We start from the raw sequence: 18,903 nt of genomic DNA, 5'->3' as shown, positions 1-18,903 counted from the left end.
TCTACTATACTCACTTCATTGATCGCAACCAGCGAAAAAACTGCCATATACTAATGTCTCCCTTTTCTCCCGCAGTTCGACGGCCAAACCGGTGAGGAGCTAAAGGAACATGCGGCCCACTTCTGCGCCCGGCAACAGATCGCCCTGGAGGCGCTGAAGGAGCGGCGGAAAAAGGACGAGCAGCTGCAGCGCATTCTGACCAAGGCCGAATCTCACAAGGCGTGCCGCCGGCTGCAACTAAAGGATCTGCTGCCGACCGCGCTGCAACGGTTGACCAAGTATCCGCTGCTGTTCGACAACCTGTATAACTTTACCGTGCGCAGCACGCCGAAGAACGAGGGTGAGGCGCTCGCGATCCGGAAGTCGCACGAGTCCGCCAAACGGATACTGGATCACGTCAACCAGGCAGTGCGAACGGAGGAAGATATGCATAAGTACGTGTGGAGACGCGCGTAGTTGGTGGATGAATGCGGGGTTTGATTGATTGATCTTTCTTTGTCTTTCTGTGTACTCCGATAGGTTGGCAACAATCCAACGCAAACTCGACAAGAGTGGGCTGGATAAGGAAGCTGCTGTTGAATTTAAGGTACGAAGTTGTCATAATTTGATTTTAGAGTTGAGTTTAATTTGTAACTTGTTGTTCCTTCGTCACAGAATATTGATCTAACCGTACGTAAGCTAATCCACGATGGGCCTTTAACGATGAAGAAGAATCCAGGTGTACAACTGCATGGGCTGCTGTTCGAAGATATCATGGTGTTGCTGCAGAAGCAGGTTCGTACCTCCTAGCAGCCTGTTAATTCAAAGCAATAACCTGGATTTTTTCTTTCTTGTCCATGTGCGTCCCCCCCCCCCCCTCCCCCTTTACCAGGATGACAAGTATCTTGTCAAGTATCACTCTAGTCCCGGGCTCGGCGGAAGCGAAAGCAAGTACGCCGAGGGCCGCTTTAATCCGATCACCAAAATCCATCTCATCCTGGTGCGACAGAGCGCCGTCGACAAAAACACGTTCTTCCTAATCAACACCAACGTCTCGCAGATGCTGGAACTGACCGCGCCGAGCAGCACCGAGTGCAAAACGTGAGTAATGCGAACGGCTCGTAACAAGGCCCTTATAGGGGATAGGCGCAAAATAACTACATACGGGGAGGGAAATTACGTCAAATGATCTGTTTTAAAGATTTGTAAAGATATGATGCCCCCCTTACGTACGGACCTTGAGTTTTGGACAGCTATTTGAGGTGTTTCTTTCAACCTTTAAACCGCCTAAAACCTATCTGGTCCATGCATCACGTGTAGGGTTTAAATTTAAATAATAATGGCAATGTCAAAGGAGCGTGAAACCGAAAATCCTGTTCTGCGATGCGTTGACGCAGACAAAACAAAACGATCAGTTTGGACAGTGTGTAGGTTGACAGTTGTGTGACTGGTGACCCTCTAGAAGGGTTAAGTATGCTAGATACAAGATCAATGACAGGCTATTGTTGTGCCTCATGTATGAGATCTACAATGTAAGGCATCGTTTATCACTTATCTCTCGCTTTTTTGAGCGGTAAATAACGCTTTTCTTAGAAATAATCTGAAATAATGTTGTCAAACAGCTTCTCTCGTATTGAACCGACCTGTAACAGTGAAGGCGAAACATTGTACCTTCTTTTAAATATGTACATCTCGGTGCACTAATATTGTTTCACCCTTTTTCTAGCTTTTGTTTTTTACCGTCCAATGAGCAACACTCCTCATTAGACGCAAATGGGCATGACAACGACAACGACAGAAAGCCAACCCGATATGTGCTGTTTGGTGTAGTATGTACTGCTCTAAATTTAGGTTGCCAATTTTTCCCCACTTCTCGGAACGAAAAATGGTGCTTCGGTACGCATGAATCATCGTACCCTTATTGTGAGCGGTTTGTGTTTTGTGCTGGATATATTTAGGAAAAAGGTCACCATATTTGGGTTCTTTGAAGTTGTGTTTTGAACCCAAAAAAAAAAAAAAATGGGAGAAAATTTGTATTTTAACTTAAACGTTTCTTTTGCTGGCGTAGACCAAGCACATTACTCATCATTTGCTGACCAGAGAAAAGCTAACTTGTGTAATATGCACACTGCCGTGTGTGCTGATGGGAAGAGTTTTCCCGTAACACTGTACAGGTGTTTTGATACAAAGCACGGTGGAAAACGGCATCAATTCATTTACACACCTTATGCTTACACTACGGGGTTACGCCGACCAGCTGCTACTGTCGCCACAATTACTTTCTCCTGTCTTACGGTGACAACGGCAAACAGGTTTTCCAACGATGCTATTGTGTATTTGCGCCTGTTCAATGAGCTGATACGGCGACACTGCCGTGTGTGCTTGTCTGCCTATCCTTCATTACCCCTGGACTGGTTATTGTTTCATCTCCCGCTGCATGTTGGCAGTCGTGTGTGCAGATTATGATGATGATGGGGATGATGTAAAAAGGGGTGTATGTGTGTGTTTGCCTTGCATCAATTGCATCTGTAAGGCAGAAGATGCAGTGGAAACTTGTTTCTAGCTCGTTGCCCTCTCACGCGCCTTTCGACCGTAGAGTGCAAGCGGAGGTCTCGTGTGTGGCAAACGGGAGCATTGACAACCGGCTAAGGTGTAACACGTGCAATTAAGCAATATGATAAAGCGCGTACCGAGAAAAGTGCCCCCAATGTCAATCGATTACGTGGCCCAGTGGATGCTCCAGATGTTGTTTGTTTAAAGCGCGATGCGTACTTTCCCGTCTAATATTGTAACATGTTTTAAAGAAGAACGTTGTTTTTACAAGAAACTTCTTAAGCGAATGAAGGCAGCACTCAGAAGAAATGATTAACAAACAAAATATACGGATAGGCGTGGGAAGCGTTGCTCAGGTAGCGCCTCCGGTGACTGTCAAGAATGAAGCCCTGCGCATGCTGCCTTGGGAAGTACACTGGAACGAGACGAAAACACAACAAACAAAGCTCTCTCCAGCCTTGGGGTGTGCCGCCCTTAGCGCTGTGGGTTGCTTTTTAATTGTCATAAGTCGCGTTCCACTGGAAGTTCAAAAATTCATCCTACTTTTTGTAGGTTACACGCTCGCATGGTAAGGCTCGCTTGATGCGCAATTTGTAGCACATCCATATCCCTGCGTAGCATGTGTTTACTGCTGCTGCTGCTGCGTACGTGTTTGGCTGACCACAAATAGAACCCGCAACCCTGGGGGAAGGAAAGCACAACGGGGGGCGGAGGTTCGATCACATATACTAATCAAACGCCGATCGATGGCCACAACGATGAAACAGTTTCCACCCGTCGATTGGCCGGCCCACCCGACATTGGTGTGAAAAGACATTAAGCAGGCTGGAACGGCGCACGCACACAGGCGAATGGCCAGAATCAACATCCACCACCACCACCACCACCGTCGTCACCTTGCTTCTCCACCCAGCATCTGTGTGTTTGGCAGGTCAAGTACACATGATGACGATGCCGCCGCCGCCTGTTGCTGTTTGGTCAACGCCAGCGAATGTTGGAGCGCGGTACGGCATAGTGGATCCCTTGGGGGTAATGGTGGCCTGTGTCCTGATTTTTCCTTTGCCGGAAAACTCCCTTTTGTTTGCCTTTAGAGTCAGTCGGTTGCGCTGCTGCTTTTTAAGGGGGTCTGCCACTCTAATTCTCTCCCCGTCTCTTTCTCTCTCCCTGTGTATATGGAGCGCAAACGTGGCGTGCAGTGTGGCACGGATTCGTAAAACGCGTTAAATTTGCACGAAAGCAAATGAAACACCACCCCACTCCTTCCGTGCAGCAACGCGCGTGATGATCGAACTGTGCTTGCCACGACGAACCCACACAAAACTACCCCCCTTTTGGGTGGGAGTAAAATCTGTAGTCAAAATAATTTGTGCTAAAAAGAACAGCTTTCAGTGTGCGCTCGCGCCCATCTAAGGATGAGAGGAGCTGTGCACGAGCGGGGAGCTGTCTTACTTTTAATGTGGCTCTTTATATTTTTCCACCACACACCCACCCTTTCACATGGAGGGTGGTTTGTGTAGGTCGAGGTTTTCCGATTTTCGGTCGGCACTGGAAAAATGTTCGAGTTTTCCATCGCTCCCAGGAAGCCCTCGGGGGGAGAACGGAAATCGAACGAACACATAAAATTATCACAACACTGTGTAGAGGGTTGCACATACACACATACCCATACACACAACATACAAGATACTGTAGAAGAACTTTTTACGTGATTTGATGGGTGATGGGCGTGGTGTGTGGCGTGGGTGAGTGCAATTTTGAAATGTGTTTGTTTTTTTTTCGCTTGAAAAAGAGGTACAGTCTTCAGGCAACATCGGAACATGAAATATAAATTTGTTTTAACCGGAATTTCTCACCCAAGATTAGATACAAAGTATGCTTTTTCTTTGTAAAATAAACGTACAACATTGCAAACGATGCAAAATTCATGTTTTCTGGTGGATTTGTTGCATCAAATAATTAATTCAAAATATTAATAATAAAGCAAAGACTCAAATGAGTATTTTATAAGCTTTCAATGTATGTAGGAGGAGTCCATTCGGTCATTGAGCTATCAAATATTTTTTTTTAGAAATTCAAATTTTCGAATATTTTGTTCGTTCTTAAAATGAATTAACATTTAAAGGCTATTACAGCGGTTTTACTTGATTTCGCAAGCGTAGCAACGTTGATCGCAACTGCAGCATTTGACAGGACAAGCGCATCAGTTGTTTTCAGAACGTCATCATGCTTACAACCTTCGCACTTGATTTCACAAGCGCGGTACACGATATCACAATTCCAGTGATGCGAATTCAAGCAAGTATTCAACTACATATGTTTAAACAGATTCAGCTCAATTGACAGCTTGAAAAATTGATTGTTTAAAAAATCTACAATACTTATTCACATAAATTCAAAATTATAAAGGACGAACATTTGACCTAACTCTGTACTTTCCATTTTCGGATGTGTGCATTACATTGAAAACGTTTTTAGGCGCTGGTTTAATGATTGCTTTAAGTCGAAAAACCCTTTGTAATATTGTATACCGTGCTTGCGATATCAAGTGCGAAGGTTGTCTTAAGAAGTGAACTTTATAACTTGGAAATTGGATTCTGTGGTCCCTGTTTTAGACAATCTTATTTGGATTCTAACAGGAATTCGTGTAAGAAAGTGTCCCACAACTATGAGAACCCCTGAAAACCCCTGTAATTCAAGTCAAATATTTACAGACGCTTTTTTTAATACAAATAATTTGATGATTAGATATTGTTTTTCACACTTATTAAAATATGTTCGATTGCAATAATTGCAATAAATACTCCAATTACTCACGCTTTCATAAGCCCACAAACCAAACCGATCCAGTCTAAAAACTCCCCCCACACCGGTATGACAAACTTCCTTCCTTACTTCCTTCATCATTTGATCGGCTCAAACGAACGCTTCTTCCATCTGCTACCCCGAGCCTCTTTCCCACAAAGCAAAGGGAACGGCGCGCACGAGCGCACTTCGCCGAACAACGACGACGAGAGAAAGAAAGAGCGAAAACGACAAGAGCAGAGCGTACTGTTTGTGTTAGATAAACTGCGCAGGGTTCGGTGGGTTCAGGTTCGCGCCACAGACGAGCGGAGGGAGGGAGCGGGTGCCCTTTTGGCTGCGGTGGAAGCAACGGCAGCGTCATCGCTCAAGTAAGTGGCGGCAAAGACAAACCTTATAAGACAGTCCGCAAACCGGCATGTGCGGTTCAGTTTTCCCCGAGCGTGTGTGAAAACCGGACGCATCCTTCGAGCGTGTGTTCGATCGCGCGCGTGTTTGTGTTTGTGTGTGTGTGTGTTTGGGGGCTTTAGACCTCAAGAGAACCGGACAATAGGAAACGAGTGAGGGGACGACGTGGGTTGTGTTTTGTTTTCGATGAGAAAGTGGCATGAAAATGTTAATTGGAAAAGTTTAGCAACGGTTTTTGATTACCCCAAAAACGTGGATAACGTGTGTGAGATAATTAATAGTATTTACAGTCCTACCCACCGTGTGTATGTGATTTCAAAATTTACGTATTTTTTTTTTTCAAGTAACCAATGCGAACAAGGTTTAAAGTTGAACATAATTCATTCGGCAGTTTGGAGATGTTTTTAGTGTGACCATCTCCCACAGGGTCACTTTTTCTTAAATCTGTCGAATTAGCCATACACCACTCATCGTCATCTGTTCTGGTTCTGTCGGGTGGAAAATGAGTTGAAATGTTTTTCCTTCTTCCGTTTCGGTCAACGAGTTTCTAACACTGCGGCGGCAGCAGCAGCACGCTCGTTGGTTATAGTTTTTTTTTCTCCCCAATTGCGGGACCCGTGTGTTTGTTTACATATCATTCAACATTATTTAGAGATCGATTTGGGTAAACGGCGTTCAGGAGGGGGGAACAAGGCAACGAGCAAACGCACGCACATGCTGCTCCACTCACTGACACTGTTGCTGCTGATGGCCAACTGATTTTAAACTAAACCGCCGTCATTTGCGTCTTGTTTCTGTTTTGGTGTAGGATGATGGGGGAGGGGCAAGGGAACAGTTTTGCATCATTTTTGTGCTAAACAGATGATATGAAAAGTGAAAAAAGGGAGTTGGGTGATGTTTTTTTACAGTGCGGTGGGCGAGCAGTGGAAAAAAGCAATAATGTGAACAGATTGTGTTTGATGAGCAAAAAGTGTGAGAATTTTACCAAACAAATCTTTACTTTGTTCGCACGACACGCTTAAAACTAAATGTGTTGTTTGCATCTTGTTTTGTGTGTCGATTTGTTAGTGTTCGTTGGGAAATTATTAATTGCTGAGACATTACACTAACGCGTCAAGGATATTTGATGGCAGTTTCAATGCCATTTTGCAGCTTTGGCTTGTGATGTAGTTGTGGCTATCAATTTGCTAGTTGTTTGCACATATTTTTTTTTTAAATTGTGGACAGATCTCTTTGAAAAACAAAATCAAAAAAACGATCAGTAAGCTGGTTCGCTGCTTATAATAGGCTTATTACATGCATCTACTCAATCTGTTCTTGTGGCATAGTCGTGTACGCGACTATAACAACAACATGTCCATCTAAGGGTAAGGTGTCGAATCTCGAATAAACCCGAGGTTCCACAGAACTAGTGATTTATCCTGCACTTAGGGTTGATGAGACACAGATAGCCAAACCTATGAATGGGTAAAATAACATGTCATCAACTGCAATTATGTGAGACAAAATAGTAATTAATGATGCGAGTGGTGAATGTGAATGTGGATGAAAACACTAATTTTTTACACAATCCCTTCCGTTTCCAGTACATTCTTGTCCCACTAATCACGAAAATCTCATAATAAATGTCACTCAAATTCTACGTTACAACAAATAGCAAGCAAGTTTATAATGGGTGTTTCGAAAAAAAAACTCAATCTGCTTTTTCAAAAAAGCGTATTATAACACTTTTTAATTAATTATAAAAGCGTATTATAACATCCTCCTTAACTTGAACCCGTTAAACTCCGATGGTGTTGCGCGCTATTGTGTATAATTTACTCAAGGCTTACTATTGGTATACCAAGGCTTTATCGAAATAGAGATTCGAATTTACGACGGATGTGCGTTGCAAACCCTACGCGTCTATCATCTGCACTATTTGACAGGTCGGTAATGTTGACCGTTAAAAGAACTCTTTAGCTAACTTTCGCTCTCTGTCCCGCATTTGCACGATCGTTCCTGAAAGGATCGGTTTCGTGTTTGTGTATATATTTACCCTTTTTCATTGTAATTGAGGTGCATGCAAGTGCATCATTCACCTTCCTGGCTAAGCACATTAAATGAATTGGCTACAATAGTAAACCCCCCTCCCCCTCACATTCCACCAATCGAATTCAAACTCCGCCGTCCGACTGAACGAGCTTGAGTGATTGAATGTTATGGAATATACTAGCACTACGCCCGAACTAGACTAAATTGTCTGCAGTTGATATGCGATATCTCTCCCCAACTCCTAAACCACCTTGCCTCAGCCGGGGGAGTGTATGCAAACACGCCTGTTGTGTTGTGGAGTGTAGCTGAGCGAAACAATAGTATCGTTATTGACATGTCAACAGTCACCTGGGGACGTGCGCTAGCAGCCCTGAAACCGCACACATGTAGGCCGCCCGCGTTTGTTTGCTATTGGACAATTAGAATGCCGGTTTAAAACGTCTGTTGCTTTGCTGCCAGTACGATAAACATTCAATTAACTCCACCCGTGCTCTCCGTACTCGATGGAGGAGTACTGTATTGAGTGTGTGGAGCAAATGCAAAACACCGCAGTGCCACATTCCGAGTCGCTACATACCACGCAAAGAAGGATACTAGTGATGCCATTCTCCATTTATGTGCATGTGCCCAGAGTTCTTATCATCTTGTCGCATCATTCAACCGTTACAATTCTTGACAGCTTTAATGACGTGTATGTGTGTGTGAGTGTCTTTCTCCCTCGATTTCCAACGGCGGAAGTATCCGTCATTTTCGCAACCCTTTTTTTGTTATTTGAGCTTTACGTTTCGCTTTAATGTTAAATGTCAGCTTGTAAAAGGAAATGACACCCGTCGACTGTGACAGCGATATGCCGGAATCACTGAGCACTTGAGTTTTGCCTTAGACTGTTTCCTTTACGTTCCCCCAGAAACCCCACCGAAGCTCTCGGTCCGATTTCATTTCGCTCCAATCTAGCGTGAAAGTAGTGATATGTGCAGAAAGACGCCACGGAGGAAGAGGGAAGGCTGCTGGGGTAGAATCGATATACGCCCGTGCGACGACTTCCAATGCCAAAACCGCAATTGATTAGCGCAGCGTTTTGAGTTTCACTTTCGTTTGCGGTTTCGGACTCTGTGCTCGGGCGCAAAACGTATTTGCTTTCATGGCGCGCGAGCTTTCGAAGTGAAGGACTCACATAAAAAAACCTACATTTTTTGCAGTCTGTGCTGGTCGCAACGCAATTCTAACGGTCAGTGCCGAAAGCTCCGGTTTACCCTTTAACCCTTCTACATCGCACACGTCAAAATGCTGGTATGGGGACTCACGTAGAAAAGATCACGCCGATCTGCACCAAAAAGGTTTGAATTACGCCAGAAGTGACGCTTACACAGAGACACGAGAGAACGGACTGCTGCTGCAAGGTTATCAGTTACACAAAGGTTTCCAGATTTTCAAACGTCGTGTGCCCAGTGTCCGGGGCCTAAAGATCACATTTCCTCAGAATTCCGTCACACTCGCTTGGGTAGAGGTTTGGGATTCCTTTCCCGGTTTGTCACAAAAACAGCTTTTGCGCGCTGGGGAGGAGGATGATGATTAAATTACTCACGGGGCGACTTTAAGGTTTGATGTTTGGTACTAAGCAACATTTCGGGCCAATTTTTGCTATCCCCCCCCCTCTTCACGGTCAGATTGTGTCCATAAAGACGAGATTCTATTGCGGGTGGTGACTCTCGTTTATGATATTGCAGTTGGTGTTGCGCGCCAGTCCGCCAGTGCGAAAGGCGTGCGCTTGCTCGCGTGGTATTCAACGTGATGAGAGCAAATGTGTGCCAATGTGATAACGACATAATGCGCTAATGGTGCCCACAGTCCAGTGGAACTATTCCAGCGGGATGGGACGCAGCAGGGACGTTAATAGTGTTACCTAACGTTAGGTTGTGCCCATGTGTGGTGTGCGCTTGATTACAGCATGGCTTTCCAAATAATCCACCAGTGTTAAAGGGAGTAACAGAGGACGAAGCGAAGAGTGTTTGGAAATTTATAATTGGCATTGTGTTGTCCTTTTCTCAAACGTGATATGTAGACGATATACAGGGTTTCTATAGGATTTTCGGACGTTTTTTTCACTTATGTGTGAATCAGTTACATGATGTTAGAACAGTGTCTCATTATTTTTGTTTTAATACTCTTTCTACGCTCTATTTATTTACTGTTTCTTTACTATTGTTGAACGTGACCCAACATTTTTACCTTTGCTGAGTCAGTTGAGCATGTTGGAGTCTTTTACAATATTAGTCAGTTCTTTATATGATGTTTGGAGCGATTCCGTGGTACAGTCGTCAGCTTGAACGACTCAATAATATGCCCGTCATGGGTTCAAACATGGAACGTGTGCACTAAACAGCGATTATTGCGAGAATCTGTAAAATAAAGATACCAGATCCGTCGTTAATCCTGGTCACGGCATCAATGTTCGAATAAGGGGTTCTTTCGCGTTTCGTTGTAACTTTTACTAGCTTTTGATAATTACAGACGGTTGTGGCTTGTTGAGTTGCAAAATTAGAAGAGAGATTTATTCTAGAACTACACTTATAAACTTGTAAACTATTTGCCCCAGCCGAAAGCTCAAAAGCTCATCGAAACAATTTTCGTGTTTCGTTAAACACGATCAGATGACAGGGCTTCGTGTCTGTGCCTCAACAGCCTGTAGAGGCTGGCATGTCCGCATGTTGGTCATTACGCCAAATAGAAGAAGAAGAAATTATGTAGAGTTTGATAATTGGTGGCTGTAATAATTTCAACTCTTCATACAAAACTACACGCCTAAGATTTTTATCTCAGATTATGTCAACCTGTAAAAAGTAAACTGACGCCCTTTCGCCACAAGCTTTCCAGACAGGTTAAAACAGTTGGAAACGATGTTATGAAATGTATTCAATGTATTAAAAATCATTTAATGTTAATTCAATCATTTCATAATTTAATAATTTAATGGTAAATAGTCCATAAATTTCGAGACAGATTCAAAAATATTCACAAAACTGTCAACAAATCTCGAGATGATTGCAACAAATTAAAAAAAAATCAAACAAGTCACCAAAAAGCGACAGGAACCCCTGTAATACAGTTACAATGTTTAATCCCTTCAGAAGTGAACAAAAAAAAAAAAACAAAGTACGATGAAAACTAATTGGACGTTTGGATAACGAACCCCTTTCCTCACAGTAAAGAAGCGTGTGTACAATTCCAGTGAATCAGAATACTTGAACACCACCTGTCGACCGGTGCGGCTACAAGCGCTGTGTGAAAATGTAAAGATATAAATTATTTACAACGCACTCTCCTCCCAAGTGGCTCGGAACTTCAAAAAGGGAGGGACATTGACATTGAATCACCAACAACAAAACGGCCCTGAAATATGAACCCTTGCAATCCGGTAGAGTGTGTGTGTGTGTTGGTGTGATTTTTGAAGTTCGAAAAAATGATGAACTTAACAGTGCCCGCCGTTACGGGCAGGTTGCGGCGCAAAAGCATTGCCGCAGAGGTGGCCCACTGTTTGCCGGAGCTTCGCTTCGACGACGGTACCGGTGGTTCGGCGAAGCAGCACACGAAGCGCCGCGGCAGCCTTGGAGGGGAACCGATCCGTCGGCCATCACTCGTTTCCAGGTTACGGACCCCTATATTAACCTTCGTTTTGGGGGGAGGCAAATAATGCGGGAATCTAACACTCAAAACGGTTCAAAACTAACGATCAAATGTGATCTTCTTTCTTTCTTTCTATTCCAGATGGTTTAAGCATATTTCCGATGCCGCCGAAGCGTACAAATCACGTACCAAAGGAACGCACGAGTACGGTGAGGACAGTGCCGGTGGTGGTGCTGGTCAGCCACCGAAGGACAGCTTCGAAACCGTCACCGAGACGCAGAAGATCGAACAGACCTCGACGCCGATCGAGCGGCTCGAGCGCAAGGACACGCAGTGTCGGGCGGTGAGCAGCAGTGCCGGCCATCATCACCATCACCACCACCCAGCACAGCCGCATCACCCGCACCAGCAGCAGCAACAGTCACCTGCGAGTCAGCAAGCTGCCGGTCAGCCGCACCACCACCACCATCATCCTCAGTCCGGTGGTGGTCGATCGGATGACTCGCGCCTCCCGTCCGTGCCTGGTGCGCCCGACTCGAGCGGTGCCAACGAAACGGAGGACAATCTGGAGAACGAGGAGAAGGAAAAGTTTAAGCGCAGCTCGCGGCGACACGGTTCTCGCGAGGAGTGCAACGGCGGTGGCCGATCGTCCGACGAGGAGGAGGAGGAGAACGGGCAGCAGGATGACGAGGACGATGAGCGCTATACGCGCGGTCAGTCGGGACGCCAGGGATCGTCAAACAATACGCGCACGATCACGCAGCAGTGCTCGCTGGTCGCACCGAGTGAAATTCATGTGAGCGTAAGCGCGACGCTTACGGCGGAACCGATCCTCACACCGGCGGGTAAGTTGGACGCGTTTGCGGTACGCAGTGTAGACCGGTTGTGCTAATAAGCGCCAGGCCACCATGCTTTAATTGTTGTTTAAAACATAGCTTTGTGTAGCGTAATAGTTACTAAACAAGAGTTAGGAGCGCTTTCAATTCAGTGTTTGGGTTTGCTTGTAGCTGAAAAGTTGTTGCATCTTAACGTTTAAACACACAAAGACAGAAGAGCGTGAGGTTCTCATTCGCGGCTGTATTTATTTACGCTTCTCAACGCTTCTCAACGACTTCAGCGTCCACGTAAACAAGTGTCCGCATTTTGGTGTTCCCATCGCGCCCGTAAGAAGGAGAACATTATTAATTCGCAAACTGTTTTTCCACGTCAAAGGGTACATGTTTATTTGAATTGTGTCCAATCTGTGCGCAGGTTTATTTAGTTTTGGAGTGATCATACTCTTATAATATCATCGGCATCAGACACGACGCTTATATTTACTTGTCCTTATTCCAGTTTTTTGTTCAATTCTCTAGATAGTTTCTGTTTGTGTTTGTTAAAGTTTGTAATTTTGTGTAATCTCCATCTCTCGCTTTTGCTCTCTCGATTTGATAAGTCGATTTGTTTACGTTGAAAAACTACAGCTAACATGTGTTTATTTTAAGGTTTATCGCTTAAGCTGGCTTTATTTAGTTGTTTTTATGCTAATTTTTGTGTTGCTTTCCTGTGTAGCATTTTTTTTTTGTTTTTCCTTAACACTTTAACCATCTGCTTTCTGCTTTGTTGCGCAAACTTTAAATAAAACCAAACGCTAAAACCACAAATGTGTTAATAACACGCGCTGCCACCGGCGTGTGCTTTTGAGTGTTTTGCATGTTATCGATGGGGCATTAATGTGATCCCTTTTATTCCCCCGTACGTCCATGCGACACCATGCTTTGTGTGTCCACTTCATAATGTCATTCCATCATCTTCTCCGCATGTTCGCGTCTTTGATTCGTGCAGAGCAACTGCGCCGGTACGATCAGCTGATCCAGAAAACGCTCGCCAGCAAGCAGCGGGTCGTGTGCGACATGTTCAAGGTGCCGGACGAACACTTCCAGGCGATCGCGGACATCGCCGCCCAGCCGGAGGCACCGAAGGAACCGACCGACCTGGTGCTGGCTGCGTTCGCCTACGGCCAAACGCTGATGGAGATCGTGAGCGAGTGTATGCGGGTGTCGGAGAGCCAGCAGGTCAGTGCCGTGTCGACCGCCGTCTGCGATGACTGCAGCGTGCTGGCTGCTGCTGCCGATCGCACCAAGCAGTCGAACCATCACCATCACATTCCGTCGCCCACCACCACCACCACCACCAAAGAACCGCTCAGCGAGCCGACCGTACCGACGATAGGTGGTGGTCCAGTGCCTTCGGCAACGGCGGCTTCCGCCACCATCAGCACCGCGACAACGGCCACATTCTACAACAGTGCCCCGGCACCGATCGGGGTGGTGGCGGCCCAGGATCAGAACGTCAGCATCACGGAGGATGAGGACGGCTACTGTGAGATCGATGAAGTCCGGTAAGTGTGCGCAGTTATTAGAAAGTCAACACTTTTACTAATAATGGATTATTTCTTGCAACAGAGCTGCGGCCGTGCTGCTGGCGGAGAATGAGAAGGCCCGTAAGCTTACGGAAGCAGCCGCAGCAGCAGGTGGAGGAGTGGCGAGCGGTGTCGATACGTTGGATGATGGAGGTGACGTTGGTCGTGCTTCGCAATCGCCCGAGTCTCACATAGAGATCAATGAGAATTATGACTCGACGCAGGTAAAGTCGAAGATGATGGTCTCACCTCAATGCCGTAAGTGATGTCTTATTTATATGTCCAACTACCATTCCAGAGTCCATCCATGACGCAAAAATACTCGGGAACAGCGCTGGGACCGGAGCAGTGCGGCAAGAACCGCTTACTTCACGCCTCGAATCTCGCCCCTACCGTACCGTGCCATCTGATAGCGAGCTACGTGACTGGTTTGAACTCGCAAATTTCGCAGCTCTTGGTAAGTGCATGTTGTGGCAAACCCGAGTTTCGGAATGGTGTTAACAACCTTTTGCTTCTTTATCACCCTTACCACCCTGACATAAACACACACAGCATAAGATTAGTGAAAAGGATATGGAACGAGAACATCTGCGGCGGGAAAATCAACACTTGCGGGAGCTGCTGAATGCAATGCATCAGGAACGTGTTTTAGAATCACAGGTAAGAATCGATTGCTGGTTGCTTTATGCGTTTTTTTATTTATTTTCTAAATAAGGAATTGAAAGCAGAATGTTTTAGCGTAGAGTTCACTATCGAGCCTATCCTACCGCTACCCTACCGAGCATTTTTCTCTTGACCGTAGCACAAAGAGTTTCGTCAAATTTGGCCAGTGTCCATGTTTCTAGAAGTAGTGTACTGGTAATATTAAAGGTACGATAATATTTCCAGCTTCCACCGTCACGATTAGTGTTGGGTAAATCAGATTCAGATTCATGAATCTGGATGATGATAACCGTTGTCGGTCAAGGCCTTGTGGGGTTAGCTTTCAGTGACTTTTTTGGATAACCCCCCATAGCAGGATAGTCAGTCCTACGTATGGCGGCACAGTCCATTTGGGGCTTGAACCCATGACGGGCATGTTGTTAGATCGTACGAGTTGTCGACTGTACCATGAGACCGGCTTGCGTATGATAATACCAATGTTAATTGTAGTATACAGGGGTTATCTCTAGCCAGCTCAACGCCATAAGCAAATTCATAAAAACTCTAAACTACATTTCAACAATAACAACAGTAACTCGAATGACCTGGAATGATTGGTAGCTGCACGGGGCTACACGTGCGCCACACATTAGAAAATGTTGATTTGGGATTTTGGATATTTAAAATAAGTTTACTGCTCAACTAGCTAGAGTAACCCTGCAAAACAAGATGATCATATTTCAAGGGCTCTTCGAAATATATTCTGTATATGTTGCCTATTATTCCAATTGCAATTTTCTCTTCTGTTAAACCATAGAGCCTTACTTTTGTCGGGTCAAATTGCTTAGCAATTTTAATTGTTTATTTAAATAATGAATTTTGGATAATGACTCTCATTAATTAATCGCAGTTCTCGCAGTTGAAAAAAAACTGATGGGGTTGTGCTTGAATGATACTGGCCGTTCAGACTAAATGTGACCAATACCATAACTGTGAATTACAGGGTTTTTCCACAATTTATTGCTCAGTTCCCATAATTGTTTGGGCTCGTTTCACGATTTATTCATCGTATCCCATAGATTTTTGGTTCGTTCCTGTATATGGTCTATTTTGGAGTGAAGCGATTATGTACTTGCGCTTTCTAGACTACAGCGACGACAGTATAGCAGTTCTTAGAGGACATAAAACTATTGTGTGTTTTCTAAATGATGATGACGAGATTTCGGTAAGAAATTATGACACTTTATTTGGTGTAGCTCATGACTGCATTGTGTATACGAAGTGTTTCTGTAGTAAAAGACCATTTCGACTTATTTTCTATTCTTCTGCAAATGAATGTCAAAGCAATCGATGACAGATCATTAGCGTGATCATAGATACCGTTGAAACGTATTTTACTGATATTTGCAATATTTCCTTCTAATGTGGATATCACTTGAGAAACACTGGAATTTTCTGAACAAAAGACAGTTGCGATGCATGAAAGCAAGTAATACTGCAATCAAGTAACAAAACACTGCAATAATATGGCAATTTTGACCACCGAAAACTCCACAGAATCGTCTAAACAAAGATACTATATGTCTCCATCAATGACCTTGGACCTTATAAATTGATAATATTGTCCGCGACGGAGCTTCTATCTCACTTTTGCAACCTGCTGAAGGGATCTTATCACATGACAACAAAAGCAACCAAAGAACGCCGGTTCCCCTTGTCTGTCTAAATGTCTAGCATCTTGCGCTGATTGAATTCAATCAGCATCGGACGCACGATGCGCTGATAGTTCACCCCATTGTACTGTATGTCGCGCGCTCTCGCTGCATCCTTGCCGTCGATGAGATTTTCAAAGTTAGCCACCAGCTCGTCCGTGTGGTCCATCACCACGATCGGCAGCACGGAGACGACCGACACGAGGGCAAAAAATTCCATCCGCCTTATCTCCCGCCGTACGTCGGCGAGTGACGGGATGGGCCGGGCCGTGTACTGGAGCTGCTCCAGCGTCTCCCGGAACGAGGCGTAGTACAGCTCGATCAGCTCGTCCAGCCGTGCCCGCGTCTCGTAGTTCGGACAGGTAGCAAGCGCATAGTTTAGATCCACGCCCGGGCTCGTGTAGAAACTGAGTTGCAGATCGACGAACGCCACATCCTGCACGGTCGTCAGTTCGGTCGGATCGTAGCGAAACAGCATATTGTTCGACCACAGATCACCGTGGTTCAGCACCCGGTAGCCACCGTCCGCCTCGCAGTCCTGCTCTAGACACGTGCGCAACCGATCGACGTATACCGGCGCCAGCCGTTCAAGCTTTTGCACGATCGTTTGATCGAATCCGTCCCACCGCTCCCTGGCGACGGCAATCAGTGCTTCCAGCCCCTTCTCGAAGATGGTACGCAGCTGTCCCGACGCCTCACCGTGGTCCGGATTGAACATGTTGAAGTGAAACTGGCGCTGGAGCAGCTCCAATCGCTGCTCGGCAAAGCGCATCGACGCAGCATGGAACTGACCGATCTTGCGCATCACCAGCGCACAGTGTTCAAAGTCTAGCCCGGCCTGCCGGTTTACCGTCACGTAGCCGAGCGCTTTCAGGTCCTCAAACACCAGCAACCGCTCAGGCATGTCGGAGGCGTAGAAGCAGCGCGCGGCAAAGAACATGCCGCCGGTCAGCTCGGAAAGTGCGGGCACCACGTCCCGGAACATGGTCGCTTCCTTCGTGTACGCCTGCACTTCTTCGATCATGGGGCCGCGTTGACCGGTCGCGGGAAGACTTTTCACCACCAGCGAGATGGTGCGCTCGTCGCCCGACTGCTCGGCGACGTAACGGACTGCGAGCCGAAACACATCACTCATGTAATTGTCACCGTTGGCGGTGGCGCGCGTTATTTTACACTCGACAATGCGCACCGATTGAAGGCCCAGCCCGTTGACGAGCGCTTTCGCAGCCAACCGTTCGTCGATGTACTCCGGTACGGCAATATCGTCCAGCCCAGCGATCGTATCGGTGCGTTCACCCATTGCTTCTAGCGCTGTGTACGGGATTTCACTGTTTTGCAAAAAAGGCGAGAACACACTTATCAGTTTGCCTGCTGGACAGCGACTACGCTACGGCCGGTAGGTGTCAGTGGGTCTAATTTATAGCAGCTCCCAGTCCGAGATGACGCGTCTATTTGCACAGCGCAACAGACCGAGGGCTAGAGTGATGATTCTTAAGAGAAATGATTCGCACGTTTCAGTGCCACGCGTACTATTTACTGTACCCTGTTTAAGCATCCCCCAAACGATTCCGATTGGTTGCGGAGGCAGTGCGGTCGGATGCGCTACATGACTATGCAGATGTTTTATTTAATTTGTAAAATAGTAAATAACCTCCTAACGCAACGCAACGAACAGGACGAGAGAAGATTGTAGTGTACACACCGTAGCAAAGTATTCTGATGTTCTGTGGCCTACCAAATTAGGGGCGGCGTCACGGAAGTGACAAAATGTTGAAAAAAATGTCAACTTTGTCATAACAGCTTGTCAACTGCAAAAACGGGCTTTTCTCGTGACCGCATCAAAAATCAATTAAAAACTTCAATTCAAGAACGTACATTTTTGCCTTTTTTTGTCAGCTTTGGCAACTTTATTTTTAGGTTACGAAATATTGACAAAAAAAAATGTTTTGAAAAATTTGTCAGCATTTTGTCACTCCCGCTGGCGACATGCCTATTGATGGTACACTCAACTTTTGCGCATTTGTTGTTAGTTAGTTGTTTGTGTTTTGCTTTTTTGTTTAAAATGTCAAAGCAAATTGTCAAATACGATCTTAAACTTTGAAGCTATTCGATAGATAAGATTTGTGAGTATCGTATATGTTTCTAAAATGGCATCAAAGCATACACATTTTGCTGAGGCAAAATCTGCTGTGTAGGCATAGCCTACTACAATCGGGTCTTTTATTTTTCTTTTAAATATCAAGCTGCAATTTCAGCCTATCAGTGGAACAATAAACATCATCCGGGGGGTTGTATCCATGTGACAGTTCTTCCTATTTAGCGTAAACGTCCTACGCGGATATGCCGGCCTATGCAGACTTTCGAGTTTTAATACATTACCACACAGCCGGATATTCATTCAATCCTTGTTACGGGGGGACGGCCCATTCTGGGCTTGAACCCATGACGGGCATGTTATTCAGTCGTTCGAGTTGACGACTGTACCACGGAACCACCGCCCCCATGTGATAGTTACGGTTGTTCAATATGGCGGATATTCCGCAATTGTGTATAAAAAGGTGCATTTAAAAATTTTGTGATTCCTTTTCGTATTTTCTGTTTGAAATGAGTTATGATGCTTTTATTAATTTAAAACAAGTCGATTTTACCCTTTTTTGACACAATGTTTATCATTCAGCAAACAAATTCAATCAGTCATGAGTTAGGCTGATCGCGCCCGCGACGAATCGGCATTTCTTTACACATTTTTCA

General features: G+C 45.4%; 2 protein-coding genes across 19 annotated transcripts in view; one reads left to right on the top strand and one right to left on the bottom strand.

The window, feature by feature from the left end:
* The window catches only part of LOC1278895 (uncharacterized), a 79,949-nt gene that overhangs the window by 59,481 nt on the left and 1,565 nt on the right, over positions 1–18,903 (top strand). For all 18 annotated transcript variants that reach the window (XM_061660064.1, XM_061660079.1, XM_061660074.1 and 15 more), the window contains 9 exons: positions 76–434; positions 520–586; positions 655–774; positions 872–1,080; positions 11,539–12,242; positions 13,222–13,777; positions 13,842–14,022; positions 14,097–14,255; positions 14,351–14,458. In XM_061660064.1, coding sequence (XP_061516048.1) covers positions 76–434; positions 520–586; positions 655–774; positions 872–1,080; positions 11,539–12,242; positions 13,222–13,777; positions 13,842–14,022; positions 14,097–14,255; positions 14,351–14,458 — 2,463 coding nt within the window. The remainder of the gene's footprint in view (positions 1–75; positions 435–519; positions 587–654; positions 775–871; positions 1,081–11,538; positions 12,243–13,221; positions 13,778–13,841; positions 14,023–14,096; positions 14,256–14,350; positions 14,459–18,903) is intronic.
* Positions 15,661–17,571, bottom strand: LOC1278896 (uncharacterized). The gene has a single exon (XM_061660081.1). The coding sequence runs from the start codon at positions 17,450–17,452 to the stop codon at positions 16,163–16,165; it is 1,290 nt and encodes a 429-aa protein (XP_061516065.1). The 5' UTR covers positions 17,453–17,571; the 3' UTR covers positions 15,661–16,162.

Source organism: Anopheles gambiae, chromosome 3 (assembly GCF_943734735.2).
Source record: "Anopheles gambiae chromosome 3, idAnoGambNW_F1_1, whole genome shotgun sequence".
Classification (NCBI taxonomy): domain Eukaryota; kingdom Metazoa; phylum Arthropoda; class Insecta; order Diptera; family Culicidae; genus Anopheles; species Anopheles gambiae.
The sequence above is the reverse complement of the archived record's forward strand: the minus strand, read 5'-3'. Positions and strand labels throughout refer to the sequence as shown.